This window comes from Leopardus geoffroyi, chromosome B1 (assembly GCF_018350155.1).
Source record: "Leopardus geoffroyi isolate Oge1 chromosome B1, O.geoffroyi_Oge1_pat1.0, whole genome shotgun sequence".
NCBI classification, from domain to species: Eukaryota; Metazoa; Chordata; class Mammalia; order Carnivora; family Felidae; genus Leopardus; species Leopardus geoffroyi.
The window spans coordinates 205,386,962-205,404,306 of NC_059327.1; the positions used below are offsets into that span (position 1 = coordinate 205,386,962).

At 68.8% G+C, this 17,345-nt stretch overlaps 1 protein-coding gene across 3 annotated transcripts; it reads right to left on the bottom strand.

Moving 5' to 3' along the window:
• Positions 1-1,409: 1,409 nt before the first annotated feature.
• Positions 1,410-17,017, bottom strand: FGFRL1 (fibroblast growth factor receptor like 1). 3 transcript variants are annotated; one of them, XM_045474884.1, is made up of 8 exons: positions 15,944-16,022; positions 15,571-15,679; positions 15,268-15,362; positions 4,832-5,104; positions 3,613-3,693; positions 3,236-3,517; positions 2,807-3,160; positions 1,410-2,708 (listed from the first exon to the last, which is right to left on the bottom strand). In XM_045474884.1, exons 3-8 carry the CDS (start codon positions 15,344-15,346, stop codon positions 2,266-2,268), a joined length of 1,512 nt encoding a protein of 503 aa, XP_045330840.1. In that variant the 5' UTR covers positions 15,347-15,362; positions 15,571-15,679; positions 15,944-16,022; the 3' UTR covers positions 1,410-2,265. The 3 variants fall into 3 exon arrangements, with proteins under 3 accessions (XP_045330840.1, XP_045330841.1, XP_045330839.1); XM_045474885.1 differs by lacking the exons at positions 15,571-15,679; positions 15,944-16,022 and adding an exon at positions 16,884-17,017; XM_045474883.1 differs by lacking the exon at positions 15,571-15,679 and having other exon boundaries at positions 15,944-16,071.
• Between the last annotated feature and the right edge of the window lie 328 nt (positions 17,018-17,345).

The window sequence follows — 17,345 nt, forward strand, 5'->3', positions numbered from 1 at the left end:
GAGCAGATGACAAGGGCAGTTCCTTTGGGAGCCCCAGGCTGGGAAGCGCATGGACACTTTTGGCGGTCCTGGGGGTTGCACCCTCACTGGTGCCAGGGTGGGACTACTCACCCCCAGGGCCTGTGGGTGTCCCGTAGCCCGAGTTCTCCCCACCGCCCAGGGTCCACTCTTTCCATGCCTCCCCTGCCCCCCCCCCCCCCGCAAAACCCACCCAGGTGCCGGCCCCCACTGCCCCCCCCCCCAATCTGGGGAACATCTGTTGTCACCAGCTGTGGTTGTCTGAAGCCCCCACGGTTCCCCCCTGGTTGTTACAGCTGGGCTCCCACAGCTGGCTTCCCTCGGTCACCCAGAGGCCCCTGGTCCTGCCCCAGGCTCCATCACTGCCTGGGAATCAGGATCAGCCCAGTGGGTCTTCCTTCAGGGCTAGGCCCCCTTGGGGACAGAAGGAGTGGGGTCCATCCTCGGGAGGCCAAGGGACTGGATGACATCGAGGGCAGGAGGCCCCATCCTGCACTGTTGGGGTCCCAGTGGAGAAGGGCCAGAGGATGGGGCCTAGCCCTGGGATGCTAGAGAAGAGGGGCCCCAGAACCGCCTTTGGCTGGGGAAGGGGGAGGGGAGATGGGGCAGGCTTGGCCCTGACTTCAGGGGGGTCCAGCCGCAGGGAGCCGGTGGTACCTGGGCGGGGTGGCAGGTGCCCGGCCCGCAGGGCAGGGCAGAGTTTGCTCTTTGCTCTCTGTAGCACCTTGGACACCGGCGAGGCCTCGTTCCTCCTGCCACACCTTCCAAGGAGCACAAAGCACCTGCCACGGGTGCCTTTTCCGAAGAAGGTACAGAAGCCCTGGGCCAGAGGCAGCGAATCCCAGCCTCAGTTTCCCCATCTGGAGAACGAGACCATTGTTCACAACCTGGCGGTGGCTGGCGGACTCGGGACTGTGCCCGATAGGCAGCGGGCACCCAGACAGAGGTGACGAGGCCCCAGCCCCCCAAGGCCACCAGCTGAACCCCCAGGGCATAAGCCAGAGGGCCACAGGGGCCACACTGGCAGAGGGGATGCTCCCCGGGCCAGGAATGCAGGACTCCAGCTCCCCAAGGAGGCACCTGCAGGCGTGAGGCAGTCAACGCTGCAGACACAGCAGCCAGAGTTCCGGGTGGGGGAGCTGGTGAGAGGCCCCAGGGACCCCACAGTGTCGGCCCCAGAGCCTCAGGCCAACTCGGGGACTCCCGAGAACCTTCTCTGCTCCTGCTTCTGGGGCCCAAGCCTGGTGCACAGACACACGTGCGTGAACACGGACACACGTGCACAGAGACGCAGACCTACACACACCTGCACACACTCAGACACACACCTGCACACGTGCTCAGGCCCACAGACGTGCGGACACACAAATGCCAAAGACAGAAACACCAGCTTAGGGGAAAGGATGCACCTTTTCTTGTTTAACAAAATAAATTAAATATACGAAGCTTCAGCTCAAAATCTATATAAAATTACAGAGGTCTGGGGCTGCCACCGGCAGTGGGACGTGGGTGTGTGGCCCCCCGAGGTCGGGCCATTCGGTTGGCCATCAGGCCAGGTGCACCCCGGCCCAGGGACAGGCCGGGTCTGTGGCGCCACCTTCCTTCCAGCATTAATATTATTATCTTAATTTCTTAAATATAAATATCGAGGGCCCTTATCTCTGGCAGTGTGAGGCCGGGCGGGGCAGGGGCACCCCGGGGCCGGGCTCCGGCCTCTCGGGACGCGGCGGGGACCGCTGTGCCTGGCCTCCTGGCCCAGGGTCCCCGGGGCGGGGGACTCCCGGACACCCAGACGCGCGGTGGCAGAAACAGCCGTCCCCCTGCGGAGGCCTGGGCAGGGACGCAGGCGGCAGGCACAGGGCAGGGGGCGGGAAGTCTCGGTTCGCGAAGCCAGGGTGCCTCTCAGATCTCCTGCCAGGCGCGGGGAGGGGAGGCTTGACCGTGGTCCCTGTGAACTCCTCACAGGAGCCAAGGGATTCCTTCATCAACTAGCACGCTGCCACATGCACACTGCAAAGTTACAAACACAGGCCTTCCCCAAAGCGTCTCAGTCTGAGGGTGTGTGTGTGTGTGTGTGTGTGTGTGTGTGTCACACACACCGGGCACCCGGGGTGCCGGCCGCGCCTCCTGCCTGTGGTCCGTCTCCCTCGGTGGCCCTCTCCCCCGGCCTGCCCACCTCGACCTGCACGTGCCCACCCCCACGGCACCTAGAGCTGCGGCGGGCCGGCACCCCAGAGGCGTCGCCGTCTAGCACTGGTAGTGGATGTGCTGGTGCTGGTGAACCTTGCCCTCCACGTGAGAGTGCGTGTGCGTGTGCGTGTGCGTGTGCACGTCCGTGTAGAGCTTGGGGTAGAGTCTGGGACCGGCAGACGGGCCGGGGCCCAGCAGGTGCTGGGGCCCTGCCGGAGGCCCCAGCTCCTCACACAGCCCCACGCCGGGGGCGGGGCCGAGGGCGGAGGGCGCAGGAAGGTCCTTGTCCCCACCACGGTCGCGGGCCGTCGCGGGCAGACGGTGTGCGGGCAGAGGAGGGGCGGGCACAGGCGCACACGGCTTCTTCTTGGCCTGGCAGAGCCACAGGAGCACGGTGCCCAGGATGAAGACAGCACCGGCCGGGATGCCGATGACCACGGGCCACGGCAAGCTAGCGGTCGAGGACGCGGGGGCCACGGGCGGCCCTGGCGGCTTGGGGTCTGCAAGAGAGAGACCAAGGAGGGGGGTGGGGAGGGGAACGTCGCCACGGGTCCCAGCGCCAAGGGGCCGGCCCGCGGCCGGGAGCAGGCGCGCGCACCTGGCAGCACGGTGAGGAAGGCGCTGCGGAAGCTGTAGCCCATGGTGTTGGCGCCCAGGCAGATGTACATGCCCGCGTCGTCCTGGCGGGCGCGGGTGATGAGCAGCTTGTTGAGGTAGGAGCCATCGGGCCGCGACCACACGTCGCCCGTGGGCAGCACCACGAACTTCTGGCCGCCCACATCGATGGTGGAGTTGTAGCGGCCCTCGGTGCCGTACTCCACGCGCTTCAGCCACTGGATCACCGGCTTCACGTCACTGCGCACTTTGCACTGGAAGGACGTGGTGCCCCCAAAGTCCACCGTCGTGTTCACGGGGTGCGTGCCCGTGAGGACAGGCTTGGAGCGCGTCCGCTCTGCGCGAGGACACAGCGCGTCGGCACACGCCCCGGGCACCGCCAGCTCCCCGCCCCCCCAGGCCTGGCACTCACGGATCACGTCCACCTTGTAGGTTGCGTTGATGGCGCCCGCCCGGTTCGACACGCGACACGTGTACTTGCCGCTGTCCTCGGGACGCAGGTTTTTCAGGCTCAGCGTCCACTTCTTCCTGTGCTCGCCGGCCTCCAAGCCCGTCAAGGCCTGGTCATCCTTCATCCACATGATGTCGGGCCGTGGGTGCCCACTGGCCACGCACTTGAGCCGCACGGAGCTGCCCACCGGCCGCGCGATCACCCGGCGCCTCATCTTGGAGGGCTGTGTGAAGCGGGGCCGTGCTGCGGGACGGGGCGGCACCGAGGTCAGCAAGGCACCGGGCAGGCCAGCCCCCCACCTGCGCCCGAGGGGAAGGGAGACGCCGGCCCCATCTCACCCCACTGCTTGCCGGCTGGGTCCTCCTGGCCCCCAGAAGGGCCGTCGTGCCCCAGACGCTCCCTTCCCGGGCCGGTGTCATCTGCAGAGACAAGGGCACGTGAGAAGGGCCCCAGCCGGTCCCCACCCAGACCCCGGCCTTGGGCCCAGCTGGGAAAGCTCTAGAAACACAACTGGGAGCCCTTGGGAGCACACCCACATCTCAGAATCCCAGAGACAGCTGGGAAGAGCGGCCCGCCCAGCCTACTCCCTGGGTGCAGGTGACCCCGACAGAGCTGGCCGCCCGCCCCCCCTCCGGCTCCGGGGGGTCTGCGAGGCCAGTGGGAGGAGGGGGCCAGCCCCGCCGGCAGCTGCAGTAACCCTAGCCCACATCAAGGCGCCGAGGCCTTGGTGAGCTGACATGGCTCACATGCCACCTAGTCGTCCTCCCCTTTCAGAGGACAGTGGGGGGGACACGCACAGGGTTCCCATTCCACAATCCGGAGCAGGGGCCCCGCGGGGGTGGGGCAGGCTGAGGAATGCCCCTCCCGTGACAGCCGCCTCCACCCGGCCCGGGACCCAGTGAGGGGGTGGCACAGGTCAGGCTCCCCCTTTGTGAGACGGCCGCCACGGCTCGGAGGGAGCCTGCCCCGGGGAGCCCCAGCCCCGGGGAGCCCCACCCCCGGGGCCCGTGGGGGGGGAGGGCCAGCCATGCGCCTGGTACATGTGTACCAGAGGGTGTGTCGCCGGGGACCCCGCCAGTCCCCAAGCCCGGGCCCCAGAGGCAAAAGAGAACAGAAGGCCCTCGGCGGCCCCTCTGAACTCTGAAATCTGAGCCTCAAAGTGAGAGCCGACACCCAGGGCCGTCAGCCCGCCCAGCCCGCCCTTCAGTGGGACCACCACCCTGGGGCTCCCCCACGCCCACTCCTGCTGCCCCCTAGCCAGCCTCAGTCTCCCGGTCAGCAGAACCTTTGGGAGGAGGGGGACCCCGAGGTACAGGCCTGAGAAGGAGCAGGGGCCCCGGGGCCCGGGGGTGACGACAGAGATCAAGCCCCCGTCCTGGGCCCGGAGGAGGCAGGCAGGGACGGGACTCATCCTGGGAGGCAGGGGGGCTGAGCTCAGGCAGGGACGGGGAGGGGTGGGGCGGGGGGGGGGGTGCCGGGGTGGTGCTGACTCAGGGCTCACAGGGCGCAGCCCCGCCCCGGCCCGCCCCCACGCGCCCTGGCACGGCCCCCACTGACCCATCACGATGAGGGTATAGTTGACGCTGAGGCTGCCGAAGCCGTTGGTGGCCTTGCACACGTAGGCGCCGGCATCATCTCGCTCCACCTCCTTCACCTTCAGGCCCTGGGGCAGCACGCGGAAGCGGCTCCAGCCGCCGTGGATTGTGCGGCCGTCCTTGGTCCACATGGTGAGCGGTGGCGGGTCCCCCTCCACGGGGCACTGCAGCCTCACGGTGCGGCCCAGACGGGCCACCTGCCTCGAAACCACCTTGTCCGCCATCCTCGGGGGGCCTGCGGGCGGGCCAGAGGGCTCCGTCAGACAGGAGGGGGCTGGCGGGTAGTCAGGGGTCCAGGCAGGCAGGGCTGCTGGGAGCCAGGGGAAGGGGGCCGTCCCTGTCGGGTCCCCACCCAGGACTCCACACAGATACACCTGCCCGGCACAGACCGGGGCGGCGGGGGGGGGCGGGGGGTGCTGAAGCCCGGGGCCCTGCTCGCAGGCCACAGCAGCTGGCATTCACCCTGGACCCACCGCACGCCAAGCCCATGCCCACGGAGCTCCCACGGCGAGCCAGGCTCTGGCTCATGCCCCCCCCCCCCCCCCAGCACCCGTCACGTACGTTGTAGTCAAGATACAGGTTGGCTGGAGCGGGTCACCCACGGTGCAGGCCCACAGGCGAGCCAGAGAGGCCCCTCACTGCCTCCCATACACAGCGAGTGTCCGTGCGTGCGGCCTGCCTGTGAGCGAGTCCATGTGGCACGAACAGGCGTGGCCGGTGGCCCACGTTTGCGCCTGTGTGTGTGTGGGCCCCATCTGCCCGGGTCTGTCTGCAGGGCCGAAGGCTCTGCTGTTCCCAGTCACACCACACCGGGTGGCTCATCCCTGGGCGGGGGCGGGGGCGGGGAGCAGGACCCCAAGGCCCTGGGGTCAGAGGGCGAGGAGCAAGGTGCCAGGCCTAAGTGCAAGGTTCCCGTCTGGTGGCAGCCACTGTCCACTGCGCCCCAACAGGAGAAGCCTGAGCTGTGGGCTGAGGCCATGGGGCCCCTGAGCAACGAGAAGGCCACCCTCACCCGTGAGTCTCGGGCCGGCTTCAGCACTTCTGTGCCCGAGTGCAGGGATGGTGGGGGTGACCAGGACGCGGGGAAGGACGCTGCAGGTGTCCGAAAGAAGCAGGGCCGTCTCCTGGCCAACCCTCAGGTCCCCTGTCCCATGCCTGTGCCTCGAGCCTGGGCCAGTCTGCAGCCACAGGGGTGCCGGGCTCCGACAGTCACCCCACCCACTGTACCCGCCCCCCCCCCCCAAGACCAGGAGAGGCAGCCACAGGCACCCAGCTGCCCTTCCCAGCGCCGGAGACCCCACCCTCCAGCTGTGGGCAAGGGGCATTCACCCCACACTGTGGCCACTCGGGCCGGGAGGGCCGGCATCCCATCCCGGCCTCACGGAGGTGCCAGGAGGCGGCCGCTGCTCCGAGAGGCTATCGCCACGGGGCCCGAGGGAGCATGTGTTTTTAATAAGCAGCTGGTGTTCCTTCAACATGCAATTACCAGCTGGCTACCTGAGTGGCCTTTGCGTCCAGGACCCAAAGTGCTTCCGCGGGCTCTTTGGAGGCTCAAGCGGCGGCTTCCTGTCTGTCACCTCCCACCCCCAGGGGACCCTTGCAGAGCACAGCCCCTCACCACTGGTCTGCAGGTGCTGGGGGACGGTGGGGGCTGGTCCCCATGTGGATAGACCAGGGTCCGGGCGGGGAGGGGTCCTGAGCTCCGACTCCAGCTTTGCTGGGGGGACGGGGGAAGTCGGGGACACAGCAACACTGGGCCATTCCCTCTACGACTCCAAACAGAAAGGGGGCTAGAGGTTGTGGGCACCGGCCTACCCAGCCCCCACCCACAATCTCGCTCACGCCTGCTGCCACACCCCACCCACCAAGCCCACACCCAGACCTGCAGCAACGCTTCTTCCCTGCACCCATATCCTGCCTCCACCGGGGTCCCCCTGCTCCTGCCGTGGGGCCCCTAACCGTGCACCGTGGGCCCCAGGCCATCTCAGCACTCCCAGCCAGCCCCCTCCTCACCAGAACCCCAGTATCCCTGGAAAGGGTGGGAAGAACAGGGAGGGCCGCTGAGACCTGCCGCCCCCTAATTCCTCAACTGTCTGCGGGGCCCCCCAACCGCCCAGGGTCCCGGCCTCGTTCCCAGGCAGGCCCTGTCCGACACCTGTCACTATGCAAAGGGGCCTCCCAGGCCGCAGGACAAAGAGGGCACCACCCCCCCCACCCCCCAGCCCCCCTCCCCCCACCGTGCCCTGGGCCTCCCAAGCTGACACCTGGGCACACAGACGTGTGCACACACAGACGCACGAACTGCCTGGAAAGTGCAGGGGGACAGAACACTGCCTGGCCTGAGGGGCAGTGTCCCTCTCCACCTCTGCCTGGCCAACCCCATCCTGGGGGCACGACATGGGGCTGGCCCGACACCTCCCGCCCTGGGAGGAACCTGCCTCAGTGACAGAGAAAGGACCCATCTGACAGTGGTTGAGGGGGTTGGGGGGGGTCCACCTCCAGCCCAGCCCCCTCTGCACCAGGCAGGAGTTTGACGAGTTGAGGGACCAGGCATCTACTGGGCCTCAGAGGCCACAGGCCCCCTTGGAAACTGTGGAGAGGGAGGAGGACAGAGCCAACTGCCAGACGGACCGGAAGTGTGGCCCCGAGGGCCGGCCCGCAAGCAGGACAGGGGACAGGCAGGCCGGCAGCCAGAGGCCCCAGCTGGAGCCAGCCTTATCCTAAAGCAAACAGCCCCCTTCCCCTCCCCCGGGCCAGCCCTGCCCCACCCCCACCTGAGCGCTACTGGACCCCAGGCCAGGCCTGCCCTGCCCCCTCCAAGCCCTGCCTTTGCAGAGACCCCAGCAGGCTCACAGGAGGGAGGCCCGCCCCCCCACTCCCCCCCACAGATTCCTGGGAATTTTGGCCACCAGCACCACGGCCACAGCTCTATATTTAGCCTGGGAAACACAGGCCCCCATTGTTCCACCTGGTCAGGGTGTCCGACCCACTCAGCCAGGGGGAAACTGAGGCAAGAGCTGAGAGAGATGGGCGCCTGGAGGGCGTGTGGGTGGGGGAGGCAGTGGGTTTCCCGTCCCCTCCCAGGAGGAAAGCCTGACAGCTCCAGGGCAGCCTGGGGGCCCTGGCACCGAGGCCCTGGTCTCCTCTGGGGTCCTTCCAGCCAGCGTCAGCCCCTCCTCCCATGAGCACCACCGCCAGAAGGCCCATCCCTGCACACGGCCCAAGCCACAGCCCTGGGAAGTTTGGAGCATGGGGAGGATGCTCACACGGGGCGGGGCGGGCAGACACGGGGGTAAGAAGATGCTGGGGCTGGGTCTCACCCCTCAAGGGGGCTGAACATCAAGGTGGTAGACAGGGCCACCACATCCCTCTTCCTCCCTCTATCCTCCCTGCCCTCCTCCCCCACAGCCGTGAAAACATGGCCAGGAACAGGGGTGCCCGGAGAGGCCAGGGTGCGGCAACCTGGACGGCCCCACACATCCAGGCTTCCTAGCTGCCGTCCAGAGCTCAGGTGTCAAGGGCACATCCCTTCACACCATCTCCCCGACACGCCATCCCTCAAGATGCACAGGCTGTCCCCCGGATGCACAGGCTGTCCCCAGACGCACAGGCTGTCCCCCGGACACTGTCCCCCAGACACACAGGCTGTCCCCAGATGTACAGGCTGTCCCCAGACACTGTCCCTCCGATACACAGGCTGTCCCCCCAGGTGCTGTCCCCCAGACACACAGGCTGTCCCCCAGACACTGTCCCCCAGATGCACAGGCTGTCCCCCCAGACGCACAGACTGTCTCCAGATGCACAGACTGTCCCCCGGACACTGTCTCCCAGACGCACAGGCTGTCCCCAGATGCACAGGCCCTCCCCAGATGCACAGGCTGTCCCCAGACGTACAGGCTGTCCCCCAGACACTGTCCCCAAGACACACAGGCTGTCCCCAGACGCACAGGCTGTCCCCAGACACTGTCCCTCAGATACACAGGCTGTCCCCCCAGGTGCTGTCCCCCAGACACACAGGCTGTCCCCCAGATGCACAGGCTGTCCCCCAGACGCACAGACTGTCTCCAGATGCACAGACTGTCCCCCGGACACTGTCTCCCAGACGCACAGGCTGTCCCCAGATGCACAGGCCGTCCCCAGATGCACAGGCTGTCCCCAGACGTACAGGCTGTCCCCCAGACACTGTCCCCAAGACACACAGGCTGTCCCCAGACACTGTCCCTCCGATACACAGGCTGTCCCCCCAGGTGCTGTCCCCCAGACGCACAGGCTGTCCCCCAGACGCTGTCCCCCCACACATGCCGTCCCCCAGAAGCAACATCCCTCGGGTGCTGCCCCCCAAGATGCACACACTCTCCCCGCAGACGGTCCCCCAAGCACACACACACACCACCAGACACACTCCTACAGTGGACGCAGACGCCTCCCCCCAGGATGCAGCACACCTTGAGCACTGCGCACACACCCCGAAGCCCACGCCCCCTTGGCCCATCCGGCTAGGAGCACCGCTCCCCCGGCTGTAGCACAAGGAGGTCCCGCCATCACCCCAGACGACGCCTCTCCCGTCCCGCGGGCCCCGGCAGAGCCAAAGGGGTAGGGGCGCTGGGAGGAACCGAGAGACAGGGACAGACCCCGACCGTCTTCACAGGCCCTCGGGGGCCGCTTGAAACTCAGCGCGCACACCCCCTAACCCTCACGGCCTGTGCGCTGCCTGCCCTCCTGTTACACCTTCCCAATCGAGCCCCGGAATGTCAAATACCGATGTGGTGCAGTTAGGGTTTTGAAAAAGCACACGCGTGCAGAAGATCCTACGAGCCGATGCACCTTCCCAACACCCCCCCCCCCCCGCCCTCCCGCGGGGCCTGCCATGCCCCTCTCGGGGTGGCCCGCCCTGGCCACCCCACCTGCACCACCCCCAGCCCCCTGCTCCGTTCAGGTCCGTCTAGGGCCTCTAGAGCCTCTGCCTCTCCCCGCTGCCCCCGGCGCTTGTGATCTGCTGACCCCGAGCCCCCTCCGTGAGGAGCCGGGCCAGACGCCGCCCCTCCCGGGGCCCACATGCCAGGGAGCCTCACATCATCGCAGCCCCCAACCCCGCGGCCACGGACGCAGTGGCAGCGAGGGTGTGCCAGAACCACTTGGCCGGCACGCCACGGCCAGCTCCACTCCTGGTAGCCCCTGAGAAGCCCCAGGAATTTCCAGCCGGCAGGTAATTCTCTGGCCGGGGGGTAGGTGGTCGGCAGGCCGACCACACTGGCACCGGCTGCGAAGTGACTTCGGGGGGCCGCCAGCGGCCCCCCGAGGCCTCCCTCCTGGAGAGGTCAAGCGGCCCCAGAGGGAGGGCAGGGAAGGGAGGCAGGTCCTGCCCAGCCTGTCTGGACACCCGACACCAGGCGGGCCAGGTGGGCACTCTCTGCGAGACAGGGGCGCCTGTGCCGTTCTCCCATGGGGAGCAAGCACTGGCAGGGGGGTGGCCGGGAGGGCCCGGACACGGCGGCCCTGGGGCCAGCGCCCTCCCCAAGGAGGATACCAACAGGAGGGGCCGCAGGTGAGGACCACCACACGGTGGACATGAGAGGCAGGGGCCAGCCTCTGCCCTGGCTCCGAGCCACGCGGGCACACGCACACACAGGCCCCAGGGCGGCCCCTGGGGGCTGGACCCGCAGGGTCTGTGCTGGAACCGGTAGGACCCGAAGGACAGGTGGTTGCCCCAGAAACCAGGCCATTCTGGGTGCAGCAAAGGGACAGACTGGCCCACCGAGCAAGGAAGATGGCGGGGGTGCCCAGTCCGCCTCACCAGGAGCACGGACTGAGGCGACGGGCTGGATGGGGCCCACCGGGTCCGTTCCCTTCCCTGGAATCCCCCCGGGGGGGCCTCCGGCAGACCCCCGGTTCGAGGGCTCCTCCTCTTTGCCACTCCCGGGGCACACACGAGGGCCACAGAGCATCACCCTGACAGTCCCGCTGCCCCGGGGGAACCCCGCGTAAACCGCCAACAGCCGGCGGCGACCGATCCAGTGCCCAGACCCGCTGCCACAGAGCCCACCGCGGGGGCCCAGCCGGACACCCCGGTGGCTGTGTCCAGATCTCGCCAAGCCCGCCGCCCAGACTCCAAGCCGACCCCTGCCCGAACCCGCCACCCATCCCCTCCCACAAAAACATCACTCGCCGAGAACCCGTACGGCATCACCACCTCCCCAGAGGGGCCCGGCCCCACCCCCAGCTGCCAAGGAACCAAGAAGGACCTTGTCCGCTGCGCCTCCCTCACATGCCGGCACTGGACCCACAGGACAGGGTGACAGGACCAGAGGCCCAGACCACCCAAGGGGCCCTGCCCTGTGGGCTCCGACCCGCACGGCCTCGGAAGAGTGACAGGATGTCTCCCGTGGGCCAGAGGTTGGCCTTTGGGCAGGAGCAACGCTCCACCTACTGTGAGGGCTCAGGCATTAGAGAGCCCCCCCCACCCAACAGCCCGGGCAAGCCCCAGCCAGAGAGCCCCACGCTGCCCTCCACACCCGCACTGCCCCCTCCCCCTGCCCACAGCCCGCAGCCCTCTTCTTGAGGACAGGCCAGAGGGCATGAAGCTTGGGCATGGTGGGACCCCTAGAGTCCCTGCAGGCCGCAGGGTGGGCCACCCACCTCTCAAGGAGCACACAGCACCCGGCGCCGGGTCCCAGAGCGGACCCCAACGTCCCCGTGGGAGTGGGCGGGCCACTGCAGCAGCACAGAGGGGGGCCCAAAGTCCCTGGCCGGCGGCCCCCCTCTCCTGGGGCTCAGCCCTGTGGGGGCCAGAGGGCATCACTGCCCCGTGGGGTCCCAGGCCGCAGTGCAGCACAGCTCCTGCTGCCCCAGACACCATTATTTTTTCACAGTGCGGGGCTCGTGTGAATCTCTAACAAACTGGGGCAGGAAGAGAGCGATTGTTTCCTGCAGAGATGGCAAGCCCTGGGTGTCAGAGGCCTGAGGATGAGGCGCCCTCCTCGTCACAGCTGCCTCTGACATTGCAGGGGCAGCTCCCAGAAGCCCCTACCCCACGCGGGCTCTCCCCAAGGGGGCCAGTCCTTGTGGGGCAAAGGCCTGCCAGCCCCCAGGCCTGCCCCCCGGCCGCTCAGTGGAGACACGGAGTGTGGAGACCCCAGGACTCCCCACTGGGAGCAGGAAGGCCAGCACCCTGCCCAGGTGGGAGAGCCCCCAGGCCACACCCAGCTGCTCCCCCGGTCCTGGCCTATCCCGACAGATGCCCCCAACCCAGCTGCGCCAACGCACCCGCGGCCCCAAGACGTCCACCCCAGCCCACGTGACCTGCCCACCTCTGCCCACACCACACCCCTGCAGGCCTTCCCCCTCCTCACCCGGCCAGTGCCCACCTTTCCTTCCAGGCCGTGGTGCCTGTGCCTCACCCCATCCCCCTCCCCCAACCTCCTCCTGGCCTTCCTGGACTGTGGACTCCCGGCTGCCCAGGACAGTGGCCCCTGCTCTCTTGGGCCCCAGGAGGAGCCCTGCTGGACACCTGTGGGGCTTGTGCAGGAGCACCCAGTGACCACCACGAGGAAAAGCAGATGGCAGGTAGGGTGGGCCGGCAGCACCGGATGGGGCATCTCTGGGGTCTGGGCACACCCTGCTCTCCACGTGCTGGCCCTGCCAGGGCTGTAGTCACTGGGAAGGCACAGAAGGCCAGCAGGTCAGCAGCAAGGGTCCGGGCCTACAGGGCCACCGCCTGCCTCCTCCCCTCCACCACCATAAGCAGTGCCGGAACCCCAAGCCAGAGGCTGAGGCCACTGCCGGGAAAAACCAACATTTCCCCATGGCACTGGGCGGGGGCTGAAGGCCCATTGATTCCCGCACAATGAAGAAGGAGCCCGCGGTAGGAGTTTCCAGGCCCAGCTAAAGGCGACTTTGTTCGCAGCTCCCTCCTCCCCCCAGAGGGGACAGTGATTTATTTTCTCTTCCAGGAGTGGGGCCCGAGACATAAATGGGGCGGCTGGCCGACATCCCCCCTCACAGAGCCTGGGCCCCGCTCCCGTACATCTACCTCAGCTGGGGCTGCACACTGGCCAGCCGCTGCCTGGAGGGGCCGGGGGGGGGGGGGGGGGGGAGGGGGAGGCCCCCTGCGGCCTGGCCGGAGGCCAAGGTCAGCCGGTGCACACGCACGCCACCACAGCCATCCCGAGGCCCGCACGCCATCCCGCCGAACCACACACTGGCGGACCCTTCCCCAAACAGCCCTGAGGGTAAGAGGGCACTGTCCTCGTGGAGAGCTGCACCGGCCGGCAGGCACCCAGGCCCTGGGGTCGGCACTCAGCTCACCCAGGGCACAGCAGAAGGTCCAGAGGATGGGGAGTGACCTCAAGGGCTGGCTGCCTCATCCTTGGAAAAGCTCAAACGTGGCCACCCTTAAACGGTTTCTTCCAGTGCTGTTTGTGAAAAGGCACTTGGTTCGGAGCCTCTCAAGGTCCCGCTGTGAGAAACCCGAGTCCTATCTTTCCTTGAATTTGGAAAAAGCTGTTTGAGACAGACCCACCAGGATTGTGAAACTTTCAGAAAAGGAAACTTTAAAAACACGAGCTGAGGCTAGAGCCACAGTGACTCCAGAAAGTGTGACGCACGGGGAGAACGGCTTTCGGGAGCGGCCGGGCTCCCTCTGTGCTGGTCGGCCGGCCTGAAGGTCTGCCGCGCGGCCTGCTTAACCGCAAAGGAGGAAGCGCCCGGGGTGACCTTGCCCCTCAAGTCCAGGTCTGGAGGAGAGGCCAGCACAGTTCAGGGAAAGGGGCTCTCCCCAGCACCCTGCCCCCGATGCCACAGAGGACCCTGCCCTTGGAGAGTGGCTCTCAGCCCCCGCTGCTGCCTGGGCCCCGGCTGTTCCCAGACAGGGCTAGGGCCAGGGCTGGATCCCAAGCGCAGCCCCAAGGCCAAGGCTCAGGGGAACAGAGCCGGGTGCGGCCCCTCCAAGGGCCCCTTGGCACTGAGGCAGGCCCCGCTGCCCACTGCTGCCCACCATCCACCACTCCGCCTCGGGCTCCGGCCAATGGCCAGCCCAGGCCAGCGGGCTCCAGGGCTCCCCGGCTCTGTAGCCAGAGGACAGGCAGGTGTGGGAACGAGGGGAGGCCACGCAGATAAAAGAGGAATCAGAGTCCAGGCCGCCGGCCACCATGGGGGGTGGGGGGGCCTTGCCGGGCATGACCCGAGTGCCCGCGGTGGCCAGGACACTGGCAGGCCCAGCCACGCCTGAGCAGCCCCCACCCTCAAGCCAGCCGGCCAGTCCCCGGCCGGGCAGGCGGGGGGGTGCTGTGGCATTAGGCCCACCTGGGCTGCCGCCTGCCACCCAACACCCAAACGTGCCCATATAAGGCCGGGTTGGGCTCGGTGTACCCGCTGGGTGGCAGGGGGAGGGGTGCGAAGCCTCAGAGGACTGGTGGACAGGGCAGGGACAATCCTGAGTGGTCAACACACCCAAAGGGCTGGCCTGGCCCAAGGTCCCGCCTAGCTGAGGGGAGGCCGGTGCGGAACATGGCGGGCAGGAGTCCGTGAACACGTATCTCCCATCATCCAACAGCCAAGGATGTCCCTTGCTGAGAGGTTGGGTGCGGGGGCAAAGGTCCCTCGGGAGACATTCCAGGCCTGCCTTCTTGGGCGTCAGGTGTGTGAGTGCGCATCTAAGTCCTGGCACGGCACACGCCGAAAGACAGTGTGCGGCCTGAAGCAGCGGGTCCTCCGGGCCTGCCTTGAGACAGGCCCCCACCCCCCACACCACGCCGCACCCCCAAGCTCCAGAGACTCAGCGCTCCCCGGCCGGCCCACACCCCGCACCTTCCTGGGGTGGGCAAGCTCGGGGCACAGGGCTGGGTCACAAGTCCCAGACACCAACAAGGTCGCCTCTGCCCCCAAACCGCACCCTGGCCACTACGGGGGTCTCTGCAGATTCCGCTGTGGCCAAAGAGCCTGCTCCACAAAAGTCCCCAGAGTAACCAGCTGCCCTCAACTTCAGGGACACAGATGGGTGTGTGTGTGCCCTGAGGGGGACTGAGGCCAGAGCCTACTCAGCCAATCGGTGTGGGGCCCCACAGGTGAGCTGGGGGTGGCGTGTGGGTTAGCATGCAGCCCCAAGGGTGAGCAGGGGGGGATCTGAGGGGGAACTGGGGGACCCTACAGATGAGCTGCGGGGGGGGGGGGGGCGGGGGCGGGCATGGTGAGCCGGGGATGCCCTGTGGGTGAGCTGGGGGCGCCCCATGGGCAGTGTTGGGTGGGGGACCCTGTGGGTCAGGAGACCCGCCAAGCTCCGGGCCAGTAGGGGCGGGGCGCAGGCACGCGCGCCAGCCGGGCACTGTGGCAGGGTTCAGGGCCGGGAGGGAAAGGGGCGGCGCTGGCGCAGGCCGGGGCGCCGGGCTGGGCGCCAGGACTCACCTCGGGCGGCGGCGGCCGGCGGGAGGGCCCCCAGCAGCAGCGGCGGCAGCAGGAGCAACAACGTGGGGCTGGGCGTCATCTTGGCCTGTGCGGACCTGGGGGTGTTGGGGGTCGGTCACTGGCAGGCGGGGTAGGGGTCGCCCCCCTCTAGACTAGGGCCCCGGGGCCGCCGGCACCCCGGTCCTGGGCCGCGAGTTCGGGGTGCGGGCCGCCCCGCCCTCCCTGCCAGCGCCCCGGGCGGAGGAAGCAGCGGCGGGGAGCTCCGTGGGTATCAAAGGCAGACAAAGGGTTTACACTAATTACCGGCCTCCCCCGCCGCCCCCCGTCTCCAAACACCGTCTGGATTCCTGGCGCTTGTAACTCGGGCCCTGCCCGCGGGACACACAACACCGGCGGCCGCGCAGATAATCGCCTGCGCCATTAGCGGACAAATTTGCGCTGGGGGGGGGGGTGGGCCCACGTGGGGTGCAGGGGCGGGGGCGGGGCGCGGACAGGACCACTGGCCCCGCAGGGGCGGCGGCGGCGCGTGCCGGTGCCCCGCGGCCTCGCACCCGGGCGTCCGGCACTCCCCCCACCCCCCAGCCCCGGGCCGGATCGGGAACCCCGGACCCCAGTGCTCCCCAGTCGGCCCTCCCAGTCGCCCCCCCGGGGGTCACGGGCGCGCTCAGAGGCTCACCTCGGCGGGGGCGGGCGGGCAGCGGGGCTCAGGGCCGGGCCCGCGGGACGCGCTGCGCGGTCATCGCCGCCCCGGGCGCCGCACCCCCGGCGCCCCGCGCCCCCCGGGCCCGGCCTCGGGACGGGGCGGCGCTACCTGGGCGCGGGGCGGCTCGGGCCGGGGCCGGGGCCGGGGCCGGGGGCCGGGGGCCGGGGACAGCGCGGGCGCGGGGGTGGGGTCCAGGGGCCGGAGGCCGGGGCCGGGGTCCCGGGGCGGCGGGGCGAGGGGCCCGGGGCGCCGCGCCGCGAGGCGTCCTTCCCTGCGGGGCTTTGTCAACTCTCCCGGAGCGAGCGCCGAGCCCGCCGCGCGCCCCGCCCCGACACAACTTCCGTCCAATCGGCGCGCCCCGGCTCGCCCCGCGCCCGCCCCGCGCCCGCCCCGCGCCCAAACTTTCCCCCAATCCGCGCGCGCGCGCCCCGCCCGCCGGGCTCGCGACCTTAACCCTCGCGGTGCGGGCGGCCTGCGGGCGGGGCGGGCTCCCCGGGGCGCGGCCCCGCCCCCAGCCCGAGCCCTCCGCCCGCCCCCTGCCGGCCCGACTCCGCCCAGCCCCCCCCCCAACCCCGCCATCGTCCCGCCCCCGGCCCAGCCACGCCACGCCCCCCCCACGCCCCGCGCGTCTCCGCCGCCCCGGCCTGGCCCCTGCCACCCCGCCCCGCCCCGGCCGGCAGCTCCCCGCCCTGTCCCGCCGCGGCGCCCACCCCTTACCTGCACCCAACCGTGCCTGCGTCAGACGCCCACTGCCGGTGCCCTGGTGGGGCCCGCGGCCAACCCTGACCCCAGGAGGCGCGAACCGGACGGCCGCGGGACTCTCTGAGAGATCCGAGACCCGGCTCTGACCCCACTCGGCTCTGGGAGGGGGGGCACAGGTCTGGGGGATGTGGAGCTTCGAGGTTCAGCTTACCCAGCGGCCGTGAGCGAAGGCAGCTATGTTCCTGCCACCCACCTGGGGGCTTCAGGCCTGTCACCCACTGTGATGGCAACAAGGACATTGACAATAACGATAGAGAACAACGCACAACCCCCAGACCGGGCAGGGGTCTGCTGTCACCTGAAGCAGAGGAAGAAACGCCCGCACAGAGAAGGCAGGTAATTTATCCGAGATTTCCCAACCAGCAGTTGGCGCGTCCAGGACCGGAACCATGTGCTGTGGAGTCCAGCTTCCCTGGGGTTCTTTCTGCACACTGCCCGGCCCCCCCGCCCCTGCCTGGCCCTACGCCGCACCCTGCACGCTCTGACCGCCACGCCTCCCCTGCCTGCACCCAGCACGTCTCTCTGACCCTTCTGCACACCGTCACTGGCCTGTGACTGAGCCTCTGCCCCACTGTCACTTCGCTTGAATGGAGAAATCACCATTTTTCTATAA